The sequence below is a fragment of the Heterocephalus glaber genome, unplaced genomic scaffold (assembly GCF_053883595.1).
Source record: "Heterocephalus glaber isolate CG9 unplaced genomic scaffold, H.glaber_assembly_v1.0 deba00001795, whole genome shotgun sequence".
NCBI lineage: Eukaryota > Metazoa > Chordata > Mammalia > Rodentia > Bathyergidae > Heterocephalus > Heterocephalus glaber.
Window position 1 is genome coordinate 2,650,874 of NW_028258476.1, and position 22,627 is coordinate 2,673,500.

Below are 22,627 nucleotides of genomic sequence, written 5' to 3' on the forward strand. Positions count from 1 at the left end.
AAAAATTTTTTTAAGAGTAGGAAATTTTTTTTGCTAGAAAGCTTCTGTCTGAGAGAGACAATGGGGACTGGAAAATGGGTTGCCTCTAAATTTTTAATTTTTGAGAGAGGGTCTTACTGTGTAGTTCAAGCTATACTTACATTTGCTGTGTAGCCCAGGCTGACCTTCAACTCTCAGTCCTGCTTCTACCTCCCCAATGTTGAGAGTACAAGCTTGTGCCACCGTGCTCGGCACCTCTATGTTTTTTTTTTTTTCGGTACCGGGGATTGAACTCGGATCCTTGCACTTGCAAGGCAGGTGGCAGAACCACTGAGCTAAATCCCTGGCCAACTCTATGTTTTAATTATAAGGGGGATAAATAAAATATTGAACAAATTCTTTCATTTACTTTAACAAGTATTTCTTATACAATTTTTTTTTTTTTTTGTACCAGGGATCGAACTCGGGTTCTTGCCCTTGTGCAGAAGGAGGTGAAACCACTGAGCTAAATCCCTGGCCTGTACAATTTTTATTTATCAGCTAAAAATCTAAAAAGAAAAAGGGAATGTTGAACCTGGCATGATGTCACATGCCTGTAATTCCAGCACCTTGAGAGGCTGAGGCAGGAAGAGCTGCAGGTTTGAACTCTGCTGGTCAGTTTAGTGATTTAGCAAGACCTTGTCTCAAAATTAAACAAATAAATGAGCTGGGAATGTAGCTCACAGCATAAGCCCTGAGTTCAGTCCCCAGTGCTAGAAAACAAAACATTGTTGAGCTGGCCATAGCCATACTGTTGCAGTCTTGGCTACTCAGGACACCCCTACAGGAGGGTCACTTGAGTTCACAGAAGTTTGAGATCAGCCTGGATTACATAAGGAAATCCCATCTCAAAAAAAAAATTGTTAATTATATTTTAAAAACTTAGTTTATTTAACAAGGATATTGTACAGAAATAGCTTCCCAAATCTTCCTAATTAGAACAAAAGCCAGACCAACAAAAACAAGTATTTCTCAGCCGAGGATTTAGCTCAGTGGTTCCGCTGCCTGCCTCGAAAGCACAAGGTCCTGAGTTCGATCCCCGGTACCAAAACCCAAAACAACAAAAAAACCCAAGTATTTCTCAGTCATTTTTTTCATTTATTTATGCATTTATTCATTATTCAGCCAACTAAAATTTTCCCAGTGTTTTCTTCATACACATTTTTGTGCTTAGAGGTAAAGAAAAAGACAAACTTTTTCGTTTCCAAGAGTTTGCAGTCTAGTAAGAGGAAGATGGTAACTAGTTAAAAGAGAGTGTGATACCTTTGTGGAGAGTGGAGAGGGGGAAAACTTCTTAAATCTGTAAGGGTAAAGGAAAGGTTAGGATAGCTTCTAACAAGGGGAAGAACTGGGTTTTAAAGGAAAAAAATGATACTGACTAAGCCTTAGGGCAATGGTGGCAAACCTGTGGACTGTTTGTATCATTGAAACCTCTGAAAGGTTTGCCATTACTGCCTTAAGGCATTCTAGGTAGAGGAAGAACACCTGCAAAGGTATGAAAATGAGTGTAACATAGCAAGTGAGTTTGCTGTAATTTGGATCATTGTACTTTTAGCGCATTTCTCTTAGTTTCCTGTGTATTCAGAGATATAGAAGATTGGATTTTGTACCTAGATATCATCTACCAAGTACAATAACAGTGAAAACATGTTCAACGTATTTCACTCATACAAAAAGTATATTGTGTGGGCCCCGGGGATTTAGCTCAGTGGCATTGTGCCTGCCTCGCAAGTGCAAGGGCCTGAGTTCAATCCCTGGTACCAAAAAAAAAAAAAGTATACTGTAGCTGGGCATGGTAGCACATACTTATAATCCTAGCACTTGGGAGGCTGATGCAGGAGGATCAGGAATTTGTTTTTGGGTGTTTATTTTTTTTGGTACTGGGGATCGAACTCAGGACCTTGCTTTTGCAAGGCAGGCGGCAGCACCACTGAGCTAAATCCCCGGCCCTAGGATCAGAAGTTTGAAACTACTGCAGCCTCTGTGATGCATTCCGGGCTAGCCTGGACTACACAGTCAGAGCTTTCTCCCCTCCTACCCCCAAGTACATTGTTATTACAGTGGAAAGTAAGTTTTTTGTTTGGTTTTTGGTTTTTGAGATGGTCTAACTATGTAGCCCAGGCTGACCTGGAACTCATAGTGATCCTCCTGCCTCAACACCTCCCTCCCCCTTTACAGGTGTGCGCCACCACGCCCAGAAGTAATTTCTAACAAATGTTAAAATCAAGAAAATATTTGGTTATGTTTCAGCTACTCGTTAAATTTTTTTTTTTTTGGTACTGGGGATCGAACTCTAGGGTCCTTTGCGCTTGCATAGCAGGTGGCGAAACCACTGAGCTAAATCCCTGGCCCTACTCATTAAATTTTTACTAAAACATAGCCTATTCTTTCAATATTATAGTTAATCAGGCCTTGACTATAACAGGTATCTAATCAAATTAAAAATGTATAATTCATTTTCTTTCTGGTTTTTTTTTTTTTTTTGGTACCGGGGATTGAACTCAGGACCTTGTGCTTTCGAGGCGGGCGATGGCACCACTGAGCTAAATCCCCGGCCCCAATAATTCATTTTCTTAAAAATGAAAAATCTCAGCCAGGGATTTAGCTCAGTCAGTGGTGCTGCTGCCTGCCTCGCAAGCACAAGGTCCTGAGTTCAATCCTCAATACCAAAAAAAAAAAAAAAAAAGAAAGAAAAATCTCTGCCTCCACATTTTGTGTATTTCCCTTCAGTTTGTCGAAAATCTCAAATAGGGTTTTTGTTTATTTGTTTGTTTGTTTGGAGACAGGGTCTTGCTGTGTAGCTCAGACTGGCCTTGAATTCATATGTAGTCCAGGGTGGCCTTGAACTCGTGGCAGTCCTCCTGCCTCAGCCTCCAGTGCTGGGATAACAGGTGTGCACCACCAAGCCCAGCTCTCAAATAGCTATTAATATGAATTCTGAAATCAGATTGACTAAGCTCACATTTCTATTTTGTTCACTTACTGTGTAATCCTGAACAAGCTACTTGTCTGTGGATTCCTCGTTTGTAAAATGATGAGGATAGTGGTGATGTTTACAATATAGACTTGTTGAAGAACTTTATGAGGTAGCATGCTTCAAATTCTTAGTTTAATGTATGCCATGTTGCCCAAATGTATAATACATATTTGCTATTGTTTTATTTCCTTTTTTGTTTTGAGGCATGTCTCACCACATAGTCCAGCCTAGATTTGAACTCAGTATGTAGCCCAGGCTGGTTTAGAACTCTGAGTCCTCCTTCCTCAGCCTCCCTAGTGCAGAGATAATAGTCATGGGCCAATATAACCAGCATTGTAAATATTTTTGAAAGTAAATATAAACAACTTGTTTTCATGTGTACATATTTGTTTTAGTTCTCAACTTTTAGGGTACTTTTAATCCTATTTTCTTCACATAGATTTTATTTTATTCATTTCTTGTTTTTTTATTTTGAGATACAGTCTCACAGAGTGACTAAATTGCCCAGACTGGGCTCAAATTTGTGATCCTCCTCCTCAGCCTCCCAGAGTGTTATGCTACCACACCTGACTGTGCATAAATTCTAATATTGCTTTTGTCACTTAACTCCAGGATAGGCTTTTGTGCTCTGCTTCATTTATCTTTTTACCTTCTTACCAAATGAAGGATTTATTTCAAAAGTGCATAGTAATGTATCTTACTATGTAAATTTTTCATGAGTGGAGAAATTTAAGTCTTTGAAGAAAATAGGTTGGTTATAACAGTTGTCTTAGGGTTAGAGTTAGGGTTAAGGTTAGCTTACAAGGGTTTCACTAGTTTTTTAGAAGTTCAGTGTGTTCTCTTTAAAGCAGAATTTACCTGTTTGGCTAAACTACCTCTCATTAGATTCACAAACAAAATCAATTTGTTTTTTGAGACAGGATCTCACTATGTAGTTCGAACTAGCCTTGAACCCAACAGCTCAGGCTAGCCTTGAACTGAGGGATGCTCCTGCCTCAGCCTCCTGAGTATTGGAATTATAGGGGTGTGCCATCACACCTGGTAACCAACAGGTATTTATTGAGTGCTTGTTATGTTCCAGGGACTATTCCAAACTGATGAACCAAATAAAGACCTGACTGTATTTTAGGACTTTGTAATTTAGGCATTTTAATTTGCCTTTACCAGTATTTCAAGGAGTAGATTTGCAATTTCTGAAGGGATGTCCTGGGATACCATTATTTTAACTTTTTGTTAGGAAGAAGAACTAAGATTTGATTAGATTATCTGACTGTTGACTACTATAATTTTTCATCAGTGTTTAGCCTTGAGACTACTTTCTGGGGCTTTTTTCCCTTTGTGATTTAATGGTTATAATTTTTTTTTTTGGAGACAGAGTCTCACTATGTAGGTCAGGCTGATCTTGAACACATGGAGATCCTCCTGCCTCAGTCTCCTGTACAGTAGGATTACAAGCTTGTACTACCATGTGATCATAAATTTATGTCTGCTGTTTTGCTATCCTGTTCTGAGTTTCTGGAAGTACTTGGTATAATACAGTATTTTCTTAATTATAAGATACATTTTTTTCAGTTATAACATTTTTGCAATTAGAAAATAAACAATTGGGAATAATATAATTACATTTAATGTGGTAATGATTTCCTCTGTCCCTGAAAGTGTAGTATTTGATTCATGAAACCTCTTAAAATCAGTGATACCTTGAAATTTAATAAACGTATAGTAAATATAAAAATAACTATATGATAATATAATATTATATAGCATAATATATTATATTATTATATAATAATATATAATAATATAACTAGGGCCGGGGATTTAGTTCAGTGGTTTTGCCGCCTGGTGTGCAAGCGCAAGGACCTGAGTTTGATCCCCAGTACCAAACCAAACCAAACCAAACAAAACAAAACTATAAAATAATTTGTGTATAGTACATAAATATAAAAAAACTCATTGGAGATTAGTATTTTGAACTTTAGAAATGGTTGGTGATTCTTAACTTTCAAGAGACATTCCGCAGTTGAGTAAAAAGCTTAGTGTGTCCAGCTTTGCAATTGTAGTTCATGTTGTATAAATTATTTGGGCATTTGTTAACATAGTTATTTTTATTTTTTGTCTGGGGCTGGGGTTAAACTTAGGGCCTTGTGCATGCTAAGTGTGCACTCTAATGCACAGCTACATCCTCAGCCCTAATGTAATTCAAATTTTGAACTACGTTTTACACCATAAGATACTCTAGTTTTATGTTATTTCAACAACTTTATATAATACCAGTGATTTTAGTTGGCTTAATATAAACTTTCTTCCTACTGCTGGGGATCAAACCCAGCGCTTTGTGCATGATAGGCATGTGCTCTATCATTAAGACATATTCCTAATTTTATTATAAAGCATCTTTATAGTTAGGACACTTTTGTCCTTTTCTTTAAATTCCTATCAGTGGGTGAACAGTGCCCGTGTTTTTGGTTTTCAGAATACTGGCATGCAGTTTAGTGCTCTGAAATTAGCTCTTTTGTTGTGCAAAGACTATACTGCAAGACATATTTCTGAGAGTTTTGACTTCTTTGCTTGATAACATTTGATACATACAATAATTGCCATTTGTTGTCAAATTTTGAATTTTTTTTTGAATTTTAACTATAGAAGCATTAAAAACTTTCTGCTCTGAAGCACATAACAATAATTCATATATAGTAGCTGCAGAAGTAGTGAGAAATGGTGGCTACATATGTTGTGATGGTAAAGCTGACAGACCATGTGTAGAGTATGAAAAAAAGAGTCAAGGTAACTACAAGTTATCAGATCAAAAATTTTCTCAACTCAGTGGCAGAATGATCTGAAGAGGCCTGAGTTGGATCATTTCTTGGAACCCTTTCAGTGGCTTTTCTACCTCAAAGTAAAAGCCAAAGTCCAAGTGTAAGAAGCTCTATGTAATTTGTTCTGTGTGCCTTTACCACACAGTAAAGATGCCTTAGCTGGGCGTGGTGGCCCACGCCTGTAATCCCAGCACTTGGGAGACTGAGGCAGGAGAGTCACCACAAGTTTAAGGCCAACCTGGGCTATATAAAGTCCAAGGCCACCCTGAATTACAGAGCAAGACCCTGTCTCAACCCCCCCCCCCCCAAAAGACTAAGACTCCTTGCAGTCTCTCTGCTTACTCAGTCCAGGAAAGGGAGGCAAAGGTCTAGGTTCTCTTTCACAAGCATGAAGCTTTTCTTTCCTTCTTGCTTTCTTTCTAATAATTCTTCCATAACGAGCAACTAGAAAAGTTTTCTCAAAATGTGAATTGTCAGGGCTGAGGATTTAGCTCAGTGGTTTTGCCACCTGCCTTGCAAGTGCAAGAACCTGAGTTCGATCTCCAGTACCAAAAAAAAAAAAAAAAAGTAAATTGTCTTATTATCCCTTACTCAGAGCTCTTTAACACTTTTTTTTTTTTTTTGAAAGCTGGTCTGTGTATAGTTCAGGCTGGCCTTTAATTCACTCTGTAGCCTAGGCTGGTCTTGAACTCACAGGCATCCTCCGGCATCAGCCTCCTGAATGCTGGCTGGGATTACAGGTGTATGCAAAGCCTTCCTTTTGAATTCCAAATCCTTAATATAGCCCAACAGAGCCCTTTGCTAACAATTATTTTTCTTTTTCTTTCCATTTTCATTTTGTGCTCTTAATTCTTCAGTTAATCTGCTGCTAATCTTAATGATTTTACACATATTGTTCCCTCTTCTGAATCACTTTCACCCGGCATTTTGCCTCCACATTTCCTATTCAGTCTTTGAGTCTCACCTTAAATGTTAAATATTTAAGATATGTTCCCCCCCAAAAGATATGTTCCCTGAGTTTCCAAATTCTTTTCATATATTATTTCATAGTGGAACTCTTTGTAATTTTATTTACTATAGATTATAATTATGCATTGATATGGTTGGTTGTTTATCCACCCCTTCTTAAAAGTTCATGATGGGCCAGGGATTTAGCTCAGTGGCATGGTGCCTGCCTCACAAGCGCAAGATCCTGAGTTTGATCTCTGATACGGCAAAAAAAAAAAAGTTTGTGATGACCATATACCTATATCTAACAACACGTCAAGTTCTCAAAATGTATTTTGGGGGCTCTCAGAAAGTATTTGTTGATTTAATTAAAGGTCGGATTAAGAATAAATGATGGGGGTGCTGGGGATTTAGCTCAGTGGTTCCTTCACCTGCCTCACGAGCACAAGGTCCCAAGGTCAATCCCTAGTACAAAAAAAAAAGAATAAATGATGGGATGGCTAGAGGGGTACTAGGAAAGCCAGTAGAATATGTCATGGTAAAAGCCAAGAATTTCAAATGTAGCAGGTATCCTAAATGCAGCAGAGACAAAGATCAGGAAATTATCTTTTGTAGGCAGCATAATGTATAATAGTTACAAGGAGCCAGGCAGACCTGGCTCTGCCCTTTTTGTTGTTTGTTTTTAAATCTGTGAAAATTTTACTACTTAACTATATTTAAACAAACATGATGCAGACACAGTTAAGACATATCTTCACCTCCAGCCCCATGTTCAAGACAGAAGACATTAAGAAAGGGCAAAAAGGGGCCGGGGATTTAGCTCAGTGGTTTCACCGCCTGCTGCGAAAGCTCAAGGACCTGAGTTCAATCCCTGGTACCAAAAAAAAAAGGGGGAAAAAAGCTGTCTTCGTGTGTCACAACATGAAAATTGAAATACCAAAGCTAAAGAGCTGAGATTTTGCCCATATCTTTTGCTTTCTAGTCTCGGAATCAAACTTAATAGTTATCAATGCCTTCTATCACTTTAATCTGTATTAAGTTATCATAACTTTTGTTTTTGTTTTGTATTCTGAGGCAGAGTCTTCCTATATAGACCAGGCTGGGCTCAAAACTTTCATTCCTCTTGCCTTAGCCTCAGGAGTTCCAAGATCACAGGTAGGCACCTGTGCCTGGCAGTAGTATTCCTTTGTATATGTATCAAAACTCACACTCAACAGTGAATTCTGGGTTGCAAAGGCTCTCCTTTTTTTGGCCATCAGCCTGTTTTTTCATCTGTAAATAGCGAGTAGTAACTACCTCATGGTTGTGATGCTTAAATGAGATGTGGAAATATTAAGCATAAAACTGCAAAAACTAAAAACTCAGCAAATATTATGAATTTTTATTACTTTTAAGGTACTAATGCTAAACTCACTGTGAGAACTCATTTGTAATATTTATTTTAAAACTTATAGTTGATTTTATATTGCCTTGCTAAATATTGTTCTGTCAACCCTAAGATAGACTGGCTATCCACAAATAAAATGATCTCAAACAGGTGAATTGCCTTCCATTGTGGTTCTGTATTTGAGACTGGAACATTGTATTTTTTATTTTTTTGCTGCACTGTGAGTTGAACCCAGGGCTTTGGGCATACTAGGGAAGCTCTCTACCATTCAGCTGTACCTCTGTTTTCAGAGCACTGTTGACTAAATATATTAGTTTTTTTTTTTAATCAGCTATATTGTTTTTCAGGTGGATATGGAATTAGTATGACAGGTGTAGGGATGGGTAGAGATGTTCACTATGTAGAGGAAATAGGGTGTGCATATAAAAACCATTTTAAATAATTCTTATTCAGAAGTGGGGGGTGTGTGTGTGTGTGTGTGTGTGTGTGTGTGTGTGTGTGTGTATGTTTCGTCCTGGGGGTTGAGTGTACATGCTAAGCACAGGTTCTACCACTAAGCTGTGTCCCCAGCTGAAAGTTCTACATTTTTATTGCTTTTCCAGATACTTAGTGGTATGTTGCAGAAAATAGTAGCGTTCATAAGTCACTGAGTTGTGATTTGTAAATTTATAGTTAATGTCTTCCATGTTGAGATTATCATCCTTTGTGTTGCTGTGTACATCCTAATAACATAATTAGTGATTTCCCAAAGAGTTTGTTCACAGCTATAATCTGTGCAGAAGGCCTTTGTGCTGTGAAGAGACTGTTTGGTTTCCTTTGACTTTGGACTAGGCTGTTTTGGATTTTTCCAGACATTCGAAAACATACATCTCAAAAGTTTGCATGTGATATGAATGTTGAGTTTGTTTCTTTGAGCAAAGAGATGCTGAGATGCCATCAGTCTTAGTTTTATATTTCTCCTTGGAATTAGATTTCACACTGAATATATTATAGTGGGAACAAAAATAAGTTGTGTAACCATGTCACCTTTGACCCTGGATGGGAAACCTGGATTGTGTAGATATCTTTCCAAAAGTTGAAAGACTATCACTCACAAACAACATTGCTTTGAAAAGTCAAAAAACAGCACCGGGTAGCTGCTATGGGGACTCTTTCAAGCATTTTACATTCAGAAGATTAAAAAGTACTCTTTTTCTTTGGTACCGGGGATTGAACTCGGTCCTTGCGCTTGCACAGCAGGCAGTGAAACCACTGAGCTAAATCCCCGGCCCTTAAAAAGTACCCTCTGCTGTAAAGTATATTCAGAATTTCAGTATATCTTTGTTAGGAGTGTTGTTATGTAGGGTTTGCCAATAGTAATTTCCTGGTTTCAGTGCCTAAATTGACTAACAAAATATGCCTATGTATATACTGTTCCTCCTTCATCAGTTTATGAAAATATAACATTTCTATTTTTTACATACAATTCTGGAGGGGTGATGGACATTTTAAAATTAATCTCTTTTCTGTTTATTGATACCCTGCTGTTTACTAATGTATCACTTGGGTTTAGTTTTTTCCATTATTAGAATGAAGAGACTTCTAACTGGGCGCAGGGATGCACGCCTGTAATCCCAGCACTTGGGAGGCTGAGGGAGGAGGATTGCTGCAAGTTCAAGGCCAGCCTGGGCTACATAGTGAGACACTGTCTCAAAACACAACAACAACAAAAAATGAAGAGACTTGTGCCTCTCCCAGACCCTTCTCTAATGTTTTGATAGTGAATAAATGCAGGTAAAAAATGATTTCAGTTCTTTGGGGAAAATGCTGGAATTTTTTTTTTTGTTTGTAAAGATCGAGGCTCCTGGAATTCTTTCATTACAAAAATTTTTTTTTCAGGGAGATTTTATATGTATTTGTAATTAATAAATATGAAAGCGATTGTTTTTGTGTAAGTTATAAAATGTTGCTTGTTTTTATACCAGAAAGGAATTATTTTAACAACTAACCAAAAAGATAGCTAGCAGGTCCATTTAATTTTTCATTAGTAAGATGAAGCCTGGGATAGTGATTAGATATATTGTATAGAAAACAAGAAAGGGAAAAATAAAATAGAAAAAGGACAAATTGAAACCAATAAGATGTAACTCAACTCAGGTATAGAATTAATTCAACAAACATTTACTATTCTAAGTGCTAGGATACAACACAAAACTAACAAAAGTCCATTTTCTGGTGGAGGTTAAATTTAAATAGAAAGCTATAGACAACATTGTATATCAGATGATGAGAAGAGCATTCAAGTAAATAAAATAGTACAGTGACCATGAGGAGAAGGTGGTTAAATGGGACTTTTTCTACTTTATATAGTGTTCTCAGGGAAGCCTCTTCTATAAGATGTATTTAGGTGAAGACATGAAGTATAAAAGCGAGCTATGCAATTATTGAGGAAAGGCTGGTGGAGTCAGGCAGAAGAACAGCAGTGAAAAGGCCTTGAGTTGTAAGAGTATTTTGTTGTATTTGAGAAGAAGGAAGACTGTAAGGTAGAGTAAATAGGGACTCTGCATTATTGTAAGAACTTTTGACTTAAGCCATTAAAGGATTTGTTTGTCTGTTTTTTGGTACTGGGGATTGAACTCAGGACCTTGTGCTTGTGAGGTAGGCACAGCGCCACTGAGCCAAATCCCCAGCCCTAGAGTTTTGTTTTTGCTTTTGGTTTTGCAGTACCTGAGATTGAACCTTCAGAGCCCCAAAGCATATTAGGCAAACTACCACTGAGTTACATCCTGCTCAGTGGAACAGAATAGTAGATACAGAAATAACTCCAAATACACTCAGCCACCTTATCTTTGACAAAGGGGCCAGATACTTTCATTGGAAGAAAGATAGCCTCTTTAATAAATGGTGCTGGGAAAACTGGCTTTCCACATGCTGAAGATTAAACTTAGGGCCATATCTCTCACCATGCATTAAACTAAAATAGAAATGAATTAAAACTCTAAATATTAAAACAGAAACACTTAGCCAGAGATTTAGTTCAGTGGTGGCGCTGGCTGCCTTGCAAGGTCCTGAGTTCGATTCCCAGTACCAAAAACCTTCTTTTTACCATTCTGTGGGTTGTCTCTTCCTTCTCTTGGTGGTTTCTTTTGCTGTGCAAAAGCTTTTTAATATGATGAGATCCCAGTTGTTGATTCTTTGTGATATTTCCTGTGTGATCAGACTTTGTTTTAAAGTCTCTGCCTACACAGTATGTCTTTAAGAGTTTTACTTATTTTATCTTCCAGCAGATTGTTTCTGTTTTTCTTTTCTTGTCTGTTTTTCTTTTTTTTTTTTTTTTGTACTGGGGATCAAACTCAAGACCTAGCACTTTTGAGATAGGCGCGGCACCACTGAGCTAAATCCCTGGCCCTCTGAAAAAATTTTTACCAGCTGTTACTCAAAGGATAATATCTAGAATATATAAAGAACTCAATCAGACACCTCCCTTTCTAAATCTAAAGACCCACTCCAAAAATAGGCATCTGAAGTGACTAGACGCTTCTCAGATGAAGAAATACAAACAGTAAATGAGTATATGAAAAAATGGTCATTCGAGAGATGGAAATTAAAGCAACAGTGAGATTCCATCTCACTCTAGAAAGAATGGCTGTCATCAAGAAGTCAATCAATAACAAATGTTGAAAAAGGAACTTTTCTCCACTACTGGTGGGAGTGTAAAGTGGTGGAACCAATATGGAAATCAGTATGGAGATTCCTCAAAAAACTGAAACTGGAGCTTCTATTTGACCCAGCTATTCCCCTTTTTGGTATTTTCTCAAAAGTTAGAAGCATCATACCGCAGCAATATATGCACACCCATGTTTATAGCAGCACAATTTTTTAATAGCTTAATCTTGAAAACAGCCCAGATGCCCATCATTGGATGAATGGATAAAGAAAATGTGGTTTTTATTTTTATTTATTTTTTTGGTACTGGGAATTGAACTCAGGACCTTGCGCTTGTGAGGATGGTGGCAGAACCACTAAGCTAAATTCCCCAGGCCTAAAATGTGGTTTTTAATATACAATGGAGTACTACTTTGCCATAAAGAAGGATAAACTTGAGACATTTTTAGGTAAAGGGATGTACCTTGAGATCATACTTTTTACTGCATCATTTCTTGTGTGAGAAACTGAAGATGCAAATAAGAAAAAAGATGGATAATAGATATTGGGAAGTAGAAAGAAAATGTTCAAATAAGAAGGGGAACAAGAGGTGGGGCAGGGGGGAGGAAGGGAAAGGGGAAAAAATAAAAGGAAAAAATGGAAACAAAGCTTTTGTAAAGAGGGGAAGAAGGGTTGGAGGGTGGGGAGAGGAATGGGGGAAAACAAGAATCAGGATACATTATATACAGGTACTAATTCCCTATGATGAACGTGATCTTTTTGTATGTCAAAAGTGTACCTATAAAATTAATTTTAAAAAACAAAAAGGTATCAATATACTATCAAAATATGAATAAAAGGATTTAGTTCTCAAGTTGAGGGATTGCAAGTAGAAGAGAGGCAAAATCTTTAGGAACAGATGCAGGTAGATGGATAGATATGTGGTGGCAGTTTGGGCATTTTTCTTCTGATTTTTTTCTGTTCTCATTGTCAGGTCGGAAACAGTCAGTGAAGATGGGTGGTCTAAAAGAGTGATGGAGTGAATAGATTAGGGAAATGTGTTGGCAGCACTAAGGATCTACTTAAAGTTACTGGTTAGGCATATAAAGTGAGGTCATTCAACGTGGTTGCTTTTCGTAGATTAGCCTTTGTACAGGGCAGAAAAGATATAACTTGGAAGGGCTGGGGATTCAGCTCAGTGGTGCCGCTGCTGCCTCCCTCGCAAGTGCAAGAACCCAAGTTCGATCCCTGGTACCAAAAAAAAAAAAAGATATAACTTGGAAGCATGTTATTGGTAAATTAAGATATTAAGTATGCAGAAAACAATCTGTGAAGTGTAATCAATGTATATTAAGAAAACTTGTGTATAAATTTCTCATTATGAGATTATATAACATAGTCATATAAAATAGAGGAAAAACATTTGCTATATGTCAAACATTGTGTTAAAAAGTATAGGGACCTTAAAATCCATCCATTCATTCAACTGTTTATTATTCCATATGCTGGGGACATAGTGGTAGCAAGCCAGATGTCCCTACATTCATGAAGCTAACATTTTTATTATAGTCTGTTGAGGACGTAGCTGGCACGCATAGAGCAGGGAGAAAAAAAAAGTGAATTTTTCAGATTGTGACCTTGTAGGGATAATAAGTATTTAGGGATGGATCAGGTCAGTGCAAGCTTAAATGTAGATCTGAGGACATAGGTCCACAGTACAGTATCCAGAACCTTTGATGCCTAAAGTTTTGGGGTTCTGTTCATGTTTTTTTCAGTTTTAGAAAGGTAATATAGATTGGGTGAGCTGACACTGTGGTGTGTGTTTGTTTTTTTTTGGTACCGAGGATTGAACTTGGGTCCTTGTGCTTGCGATGCAGGTGGCGGAACCACTGAGCTAAATCCCTGGCCCAGACACTATGGTGTTTGGAAAAGCGCTCTTTAATCAAACACATTAATATTTCTGAATTAAAATATTCTCAGAAATTATGGTAAGATTAAAATGGGTCCAGGTCAGTTTTATCACACTAGTGAGCTATGAAAAAACTTGTTTCTCAGAATATTTTGGTTTTCAGGATTCTGAATCCATCATGAAAAAGATAAAGCTTTGTACTCCTCCACCCCAGTGGCTGGAGATGGAACCCCCACTTTCAGGCAAGTGAGGACTTTGTGCTTAAAAGGAGAAAGCACATCACATGAAAGAAATGAACATGATTTTGCGGGGACAATGAGGGAAACTTGAGTTGACGAAAGCCTCCTAGGAGATGTGTGTTGGGAAGTATGAATGAACAAGTTTGAATAGTTAAATCCAGATTATAAAAATCTTTGGATACTGCTGTGAAGCTGTAAGTGAAATAACAGATAGCTAGAGTTGTTAGGTGGTTGGAAGGTAACTCAGCAGTTTGTGTGACTAAATAGAGTAGGAAAAACTAAAGAGTCCATTCATTTGGCCAGTATTTGTTAAGTAACGTGTATTGTAACAGTATTGTAACTTGTTAATTAGTAGAGTTCTTTTGCTCTGTTGTGATGGAAATTTTGAAGTGACATGGTGTACTGCCATTATAGTAGCTCTGGGCTTTATGAGCCATTGTGGGGGGCCAGGGATGTAGCTCAGTGGCACTGCGCCTGCCTTGCAAGCACAAGGTCCTGAGTTCGATCCCTGGTACCGGGGGGAAAAAAAAAGCCATTGGTGCTCAGGTTTTAGGGTTACAGCTCTGGGGCTCTGAGTGTTAGTGGCCTATAGTCATCTGTCTTACAGAACTGGGGTCCAACAAACATTTGCTACGGCTTGACACCACCAGTCACTGCTGTTTGACACTGCTGGTTAACTGGTCACAGAGGTTGCTGGCTGCTGGTGGCCAATTGATGCCAGTTGATGCTGGTCCCCACCAATTGCTGCTGGCCTCTGCCTCCGCTCTGTCTCTTCCCATTTTTGTCACTGATCTTAGGAGCTCTTGAGGGTAGCAGTCCCTAATGTTTATAGCTCATTTTATAATGCTACCTGCTCTCTCCATCCAGGATCTTCCAAGCCCTACTGTACCCAAGAAGTGAGTCATAAGCAGATTTATAGGACCACTGGAGTGAGGCTTTATTTGGATCTGAGCTGCAGCACCAGGGATCAGTACACTAGAGGGAGTTCTCCTCTATTTCCTGATAAGTACCAGGGGAATGCTGCTTATATAGAGCAGCAGTGGGGTTGCACTTGCGCAGCTTTGTACCTTTCACGGGTCTGTGATTGTTCCAAGTTCAGGGCTGCCATGGTGTCATTTGGGAGGCTGAGGCAGGAGGATCATGGCAATTTCAAACTCAGCCTGAACTACATAGCAAGACCCTGTCTCAAAAAAAAAAACAACAAAAAACAACTACCTTGTTTTTCTCTTAGGTTATGTCTGCATGAGCATCAGTTGCAGGTGCTTCTTGGTTGAGTTATAACAGTGATTCTTAAATTTTTTTATTTTCACTGTACACCTTGTTCATTATACATGTGGAATGATATTTTAAATGTATTTATAACTAAATGAATTTAAATTTATTCTGAACTACATTTTGATTTGTTTTAACTTTGATTTTGAATGTTTGTTGACTTCCTTGTCCCTCTCTCCTGATGCCCATTTCCCATGTTAATCAATCGTTGCCTCTTTTCTGATAAATTTTTGTTATGATCTGTTCTGCAGAGAAACAGATGCTGGTTACAAGTTTTGGAAATCCCTGTTTTTTATGGAATACAATTCTATAAAATTTTCATAAGATTCGTTGGCAATAACATACACTTGTGATGGACCCTAGAAATACTGCTATGTTAGGATTGGGTTCTGATTCCGAAGGTTTTTCAAGAAAGAGTCCTTCTGCCATCAGTACTGGCACACTGGTAAGCAAGAGAGAAGTAGAGGCAGAGAACAACACAGAGTGTGAGGAAGAGGATCTTCGCAAGCGGAGTCGAGAGAGAAACATCGAAGCAGGGAAGGATGATGGTTTGACTGGTGCACAGCAGCAGTTTTCTGTGAAAGAAACAAACTTTTCAGAGGGAAATTTAAAATTGAAAATTGGCCTTCAGGCTAAGAGAACTAAAAAACCTCCAAAGAACTTGGAGAATTATGTGTGTCGACCCGCCATAAAAACAACTATCAAGCACCCAAGGAAAGCACTTAAAAGTGGGAAGATGACAGATGAAAAGAATGAACACTGTCCTTCAAAACGGGTAAGTGGAATTTTCAACAATATATGGTCACTGGCAATATTTGGATTTCTCATCTATTAATTTTTATGTAACCTGTATACATATGTACAGGAAGTTTGATTTTAGTCTTTTTATGTTATTTCCAAATAGTATGTCATCAGTGTAATAGCATAACTGTGTATGTATTTTTACTTGTAAAATCATGACATGTTTTAAATGGAGTATATTCAGATTGTTGGTTCTAGTGTGTCTATTTAGATAGGAAACCTAGATTGAAATCCTGCCTCCATATTTACTAACAATGAGATTATGTACAAATTAACAGAGCAGAGACTGAGGATCAAAGTTGTCAAATGGTTGAAATACTGCCTAGCTTTCAGGATGGTTAAAAGGTCGAGATTCACTAACATATGTTGAAAATTTTTATTAAATGAATTGTTTTATAAAGTATTCCTGTTGTTGTGCCTCAAAACAAGTTAATGTACTAAAAATGTCAGCCAAGCACAGTGGCTCTAGTTGTAGCTACTTAGGAGGCTGCAAGTTTGAGACCAACCACCCTGGGCAACATAGTGAGATCGTGTCTCAAAACAAATAAAACAAATGCCTATCTTCCTCCCAGCCCTCCAAATATAATGACTGATTTTCTCTTTGCTCCTCTCCCATTCCCATTCCCATTCCCATTCTTACAAGGTCTTGCTGGGGATGTAGCTCAGTAGCACAGCGCCTGCCTGGCAAGTGCAAGGCCCTGAATTTGAATTTGATTCCCAGTACCAAAAAAGAAAAAAAAGAACGAAAGTAGAGACAAGGTCTTGCTCTCTACTTTAGGCTGGCCTTGAGCTCACTATGTAGTCTAGGCTGGCCTTGAACTTTCAGGGATCCTCCTACCTCAGCCTCCCAAGTGCTGGCATTACAGGTATGCACCACCATGCCTGGCCTAATTTTCTTAACTGTGTTTACTTTATCTAGTAAAGATAACAGATCTGTGTTACATCATGTTAACCACACATTTTAGTTACTTTATGCATTACTTAATTTCATACTGTAAGCACCATGTGTGACTGCACACAGAATTAGATAGTATTCATACACACACACACACACACACCCTCCACATGACAGTGGAGCTACGAAAAGAGTTGATTTAACATTTTGGCTAAAATTTAGGAATATTCCTCATTGTATGCAATGGCTTGATTTTTAACATTCTTTATTGTCAAATTTGTGTGCTTTTTTGGGTGTTACCAGAAACCATAATGCTGCAGGCAATTTATTCCTCTCCAAATTACTGTGGCATCCAAAACTTTTTAATACTTGTTATCTATAAGATCATAGAGATATGAGAAAGCTTGGTATGATTTGTTGATAAAATTATGTGAATAAGTAAATTATAGGGTAGGAAAAAAATGAGTATATTGTACCAGTTCTTTAAAAAATTTCTTGGATAAAACATCGATAAATTGATCAACCTATCCTGAGCCTTATTTCTGTGTGTATGTGTTATTTTTGGGGATTGAACCCAGAGAGCAAGGAGCTACATCTGCAGGCCTTTTTATTTTGAGACAGAGGTTTACTAAGTTGTCCTTTGATCCTCTTGCCTCAGCCTCCTGTGTAGCTGGGAATAGAGATACCAACTTATTTTATTCATTTCTAAAATGAAGATAGGGGCTGGGGATTTAGCTCAGTGGTTTTGCCACCTGCTGCGCAAGTGCAAGGACCTGAATTTGATCCCTGGTACCCTCCCCCCCCACAAAAGAAGAAAATAATATGTGATTTTTTTTTAATTTAAATTTTTTTATTTTTTTGGTTTTTTTGAGACAAGATCTTACTATGTAGTTCAGGCTGACCTTGAATTCACTATGTAACCAAAGCTGACCTCGAACTCGTGATCCTCCTGCCTCAGCCTCCCATGTGCTGGGATTACAGGCATGCGCCACCACATCCAGCAGTATCTGATTTTAAAATAACATCTTTATTGAGATGTAATTCACATATCATAATAAGTTACCCACTTAAATTAAATGATTTTTGTTATATTAATTTTTTTTGTACTAGGGATTGAATTTAGGACCCCTTGCTTGCCAGGCAGTGGCTGTGCTGCTGAGTTACATCCCTGGCCCTGTTACATCAATTTTTAATCGATGTAAAGTGTATGTAATATAGAATTTATTATTTTAACCACTTTTAGGTATAAACTCAGTGGTATTAATTAAATTTCCACTATTGTGTGACTATCACTACACTTTCGAAACTTTTTCATTACCCCGGAACAGCAACTATGTAACCATAAGCAGTAACTCCCTAGTAACTAATAATGTCTAATGTACTTGTCTTTGGCCTATTCTACCTACCCCGTTCCTGTATCTGTACGTACATGACGTACTATACAATATTTGTTTGTTTGTTTGGTTTTTTTGTTTGTTTGTTTGGTTTATTTTACTTAATATAGTGTCCTTAAGGTTAATCGTGTTGTAGTGTGTGCGAGGGTTTATTCTTTTTTTTGAGATGGGGTGTTGCTATGTAGTTCCCACTGGCCTTGAACTCTGCGTGGCCTCAAATTCACGGCAGTACTGCTGCCACAGCCTCCTGAATGCTGGGATTACAGGCATGTGCCACCATGTCCTGCACTTACTCCTTTTTATGTCTGAATAGTATTGTCATATGAATATTTGTAGAGTCTGGGCAGGAGCACCATCAGTTCGAATGAACCCACACATCATCTTAGAGAAACATAGGTTTCATTTTTTTTTTTCTGGTACGGGGAATTGAACTCAGGGCCTTGTGTTTGCCAGGCTGACCCACTCCCTCAAAAGCTCCCCAAAAAACGATATTAAAAAAGTGTCTTAGCCTGTAAGAGACACCTCTATTCTGCTCTCACAGAGAGGTCCCTCTCAGGTTTAGCCATAAACCTGCTTGGACTGTTGAGTTCATGTTCCCTCTTTCCCACTCAGATACACTTTTTTATTTTTAATCACTCCTCTGGCCAGGTGTGGTGGTGCAGCCTGTAATCCCAGCACTCTGGGAGACTGAGGCAGGAAGATTGCAAATTTGAATCCTGGCTGGAAAATTTAGCAACTCAGTGAGACCAAGTCTCAAAATGAGAAAAGGGCTGGTGATGTTGCCAATACAGGGGGTGGGCACGTGGGCGAGATCATCTGTTGTTGGAATCTTATTTTGCCTCCACCTTTGGCTGTAGTGAATAATGCTGCAGTACAAATATCTGTTTTGAGATCTTGGTTTCAATTCTTTGGATATGTATAGTCATCCCTCTGTATCCTCAGGATTGGTCGCAGGACCCCTTTGTATGCAAAAATCCTTGGATTTTTCAAGTCCCTTATATAAAATAGCATAATATTAGTATATAATCTACACACGTTCCTGTATATTTTAAATCATTTAATTACCTTTAATACCTAATGCAATGTAAATGATATGTAAATAGTTGTTATATGGTACTGTTTAGGAAATAATGACAAGAAGAAAGTCTGCACATGTTCAGTACAGATGTATTTTCTCTTTGAACATTTTCAGTTCAAGGTTGGTTGAATCCGTGCTTTTGGATCCCTTGGGCAGTGAGGGCTTAGAAGTGGAGTTGATACATCATTAGGCAATTCCCTGGATAGCATTTTGAGACAATATCAAGCAGTTTTCCATAGGTACAACCCCACTTCATGTTGTCAGCAACACAAGGGTTCCACTTTCTTCAAATCCTCGCCTTTCTTCTTTTCTTTCCGTCTTTGTTTTCCCTTCTTTCTTTGCCATCCTAAAGAATGTGAAATTGTAGCTCCCTGTGGTTTTTACATTTCCCTGATGACTAATGATTTCAGCATCTTTTTACATGCTTATTGGTCATTTGTGTGTCTTCTTTATAGAAATATCTACTCAAATCTTTTGACCATTTTTGAGAGGTGGTGTTGAATTTTCAGAATTCTTTTCTGTGAATAGACTTGAAAATATTTTTTCTCATTCTGTGGGTTGTCTTTTCACTCTTGATGTAAAATATTTTCTAATTTTGACTGAAAACTGAATGATGTCTACTTTGATTTTTATTACTGATGCTTCTGATGTCATATTGTCACTGGCCAGGGTCTGAGCTGAGGAACCTAACCCCTTGTAAACATAGAATGCTTGGAGGTTTGCTGACTCCTATCATGGAATAAGAATTTTTAGGGCGCATCAGTAAGAGGCAGGAACTCAGAGAAATGAGCCTCACTATGGTTTGGAACCGGGAGTCTGTCTGTGTTCTGCACAGTGGTAGTTCATGGTCTTGATTGGGGGGGTGGCCCACTGTAGTAAGTTGATGGTCCATGCATGGGGCTAATCTGCAGGTGAAAAAGTGCTGCACTTGTATATTGAAGTTGCAGTTTTCATTTGTAAAATTAATGATTTTCCTTATTGCCTTTCTGCCTCTTTTTTTATTTCTTCTGTCCTACTCCAGTATCTTAGAAATAAGTAGCAAACGTAATGTGTGAAAATTTTCCATGTTTTCTTCTTTTATGGTTTTAGCTTTTATGTGGAGGTTTTTATATTTGTTTTTACTTTGAGACAGGGTCTTGCTTTATAGTTCAGGGTGGCCTTGAATTCCTGTCTTAGCCTCCCGAGTGCAGGGGTTATAGGTGTGTGCCACTTTGTCTGGTTACATCAAGGATTTTGATCCATCTCAAGTTAAATTTTGTATAGTATCCAAATTTAGGTATAAGGATCCAACTTCATTCTGTATTACATGTGGATATTCTTTTTTTTGGCACCATTTGTTGTATCATTTCCAAGTTGAATGCTTTTGGATCCTTGAAAAAAATAAATACTAACCATGTATGTGGGGGTTTGTTTTTGGACTTCTGTTCTATTCCATTGCCTCGCAAGGGCAAGCTCCAGAGTTCAATCCCCGATGCCAAAAAAAAGAAAAAAAAGAAAGTATGGCTATTCCATTGATCTGTAGTGATGTGATTAAAAACTACAGTGAATGATAACATTTTTATTATTGTACAATAAAAGACACATTGCCTTTAATCCCCCTTGAAATACTCCCCTTCACTTCCAGCAAACCTATCTGATTGTTCTTGTCACTTTCCAAAGTAGTTTTGGAAGTCTTCTTTTGTGAGGGTCTTTTGTTGCACTGTTGTGGGTGCCTCCTGAATCAATTCAAAATGTTTACCTTCTACTGGTAGTTTGGACTTTGAAAGAGGAGCCAGAAGTTTCAGTGTGCCATATCCAGTGAATGAGGTGGCTGAGAATACACCTTAATATTTTTACAGGCCACCCATAATAAAGGAAAAAGTAAGCCATTCCTCTCATTTGAAAGAAAATAAGTTTAAAGGAAACTGATCATTTTGTATTTATTTATTTATTTATTTATTTATTTATTTATTTACCAGGGATCGAACTCTGGTCCTTGTGCTTGCGCAGCACGTGGCGAAACCTCTGAGCTAAATCCTCAACCCTCATTTTGTATTTCTAATGTTCCTCAAAGTCTAGAAGTCCAGTCCAGAGGTCAGGAGGAACTGTCAGTTAGCATCTTCTGCATAAGAATATTCTGCCTGTGTTTTTATTTTTAAGCTTAACTAGTGGCAGGACTTCAATTAGCTCTTAACTTGATGTGTGCCCTATTTTCTTTTTATTCAGCCCTCTCATTATATTCTGTTACACACCATTTCACTTCCCCCACAAAGTAAGTACAGTATATCTAACTGCTGCTGGGGAAGATGGGCACAGATCTAGCTGCTTCCTGCTGAAAGGAATTAGTGTAGGGGCCTGGCAGTTAGGGAGTTTTTCTGGAGAGCTAATCTAAGTGGCCTTCAGTAGAAGTCGTGTTAGGGGAGTCTTCAATTATGGACTCTCTTCAGAGGACCAATCTAGTGGACTTCAGTAAAAAGAGTCTGGCACATTCATTGTTGGCTCCATCTGTATAACCATTATGAGTTTGACACCCTCTAGGTGAGAAGAAATAAATGAGATTGAGGGCTCTAGGTTATTATCATTACTATTCCTTTCCTACCATCTAAGCAAATTCATTTTGGAATCCCCTTTTAGGTAATGAGTTTTATAACACTGTACTAAGTATGATATCTGATAAGCAAAACAGCCATTTCTGAACCTAAATGAAGAAAACTTTATTGAATGTATCTTTGGGTTTACTTTCCTTGAAGAGTCATACCACATACATTATGAATAAACGTTTGGAACCAAAGCTGGTGCAGAGAAACTTCCAGAAAAGTAAGTCTAACATCAGTGTGTTTGATATCATCCAGAAACACATTATGCATACATATAAGCAAACTCATGTCTCCTACAAAAATGATTTTCCTTGATTTTAAAATTTAAATGGTAACCTACTGTGTATACTTTTCTGCATCTTTTTTTTTAATTTAAATAATTTATTTTGGAGATCTTTCTTTCTCTCTACTTCTCCCCCACCCTTTTCTTTCTTTCTTTCTTTCCTTCCTTCCTTCCTTCCTTTCTTTTTTTGAGACAGTCTCACTAGCCCAAGGCAGGCCTCAAGTTCAGCGATCCTCCTGCCTTATCCTCCCTAGTGCTAGGATTATAGGCGTGCACTACTATGCCCAGCACATTTTTGTTTTTGAGACAGCATCTCACTTGATAGCTCAGGCTGGCCTGATTTTGTGATCATTCTGCTTCAGCCTCCTAAATACTGGGATAATAGGCATGTCCCACCACACCTGGAA

At 38.0% G+C, this 22,627-nt stretch overlaps 1 protein-coding gene across 8 annotated transcripts in view; it reads left to right on the forward strand.

The window, feature by feature from the left end:
- The window catches only part of Ash1l (ASH1 like histone lysine methyltransferase), a 175,911-nt gene that overhangs the window by 7,619 nt on the left and 145,665 nt on the right, over positions 1–22,627 (forward strand). For 4 of the 8 annotated variants that reach the window (XM_087203476.1, XM_087203478.1, XM_021249297.2 and 1 more), the window contains one exon: positions 15,445–15,968. The exons of 2 other annotated variants lie outside the window; for them this stretch is intronic. In XM_087203476.1, coding sequence (XP_087059602.1) covers positions 15,546–15,968 — 423 coding nt within the window. In that variant the 5' untranslated portion in view covers positions 15,445–15,545. Of the gene's footprint in view, positions 1–9,701; positions 9,923–15,444; positions 15,969–22,627 lie in introns of those variants that run through there. 2 more of the 8 variants (XM_087203477.1, XM_087203483.1) reach the window with 2 other exon arrangements.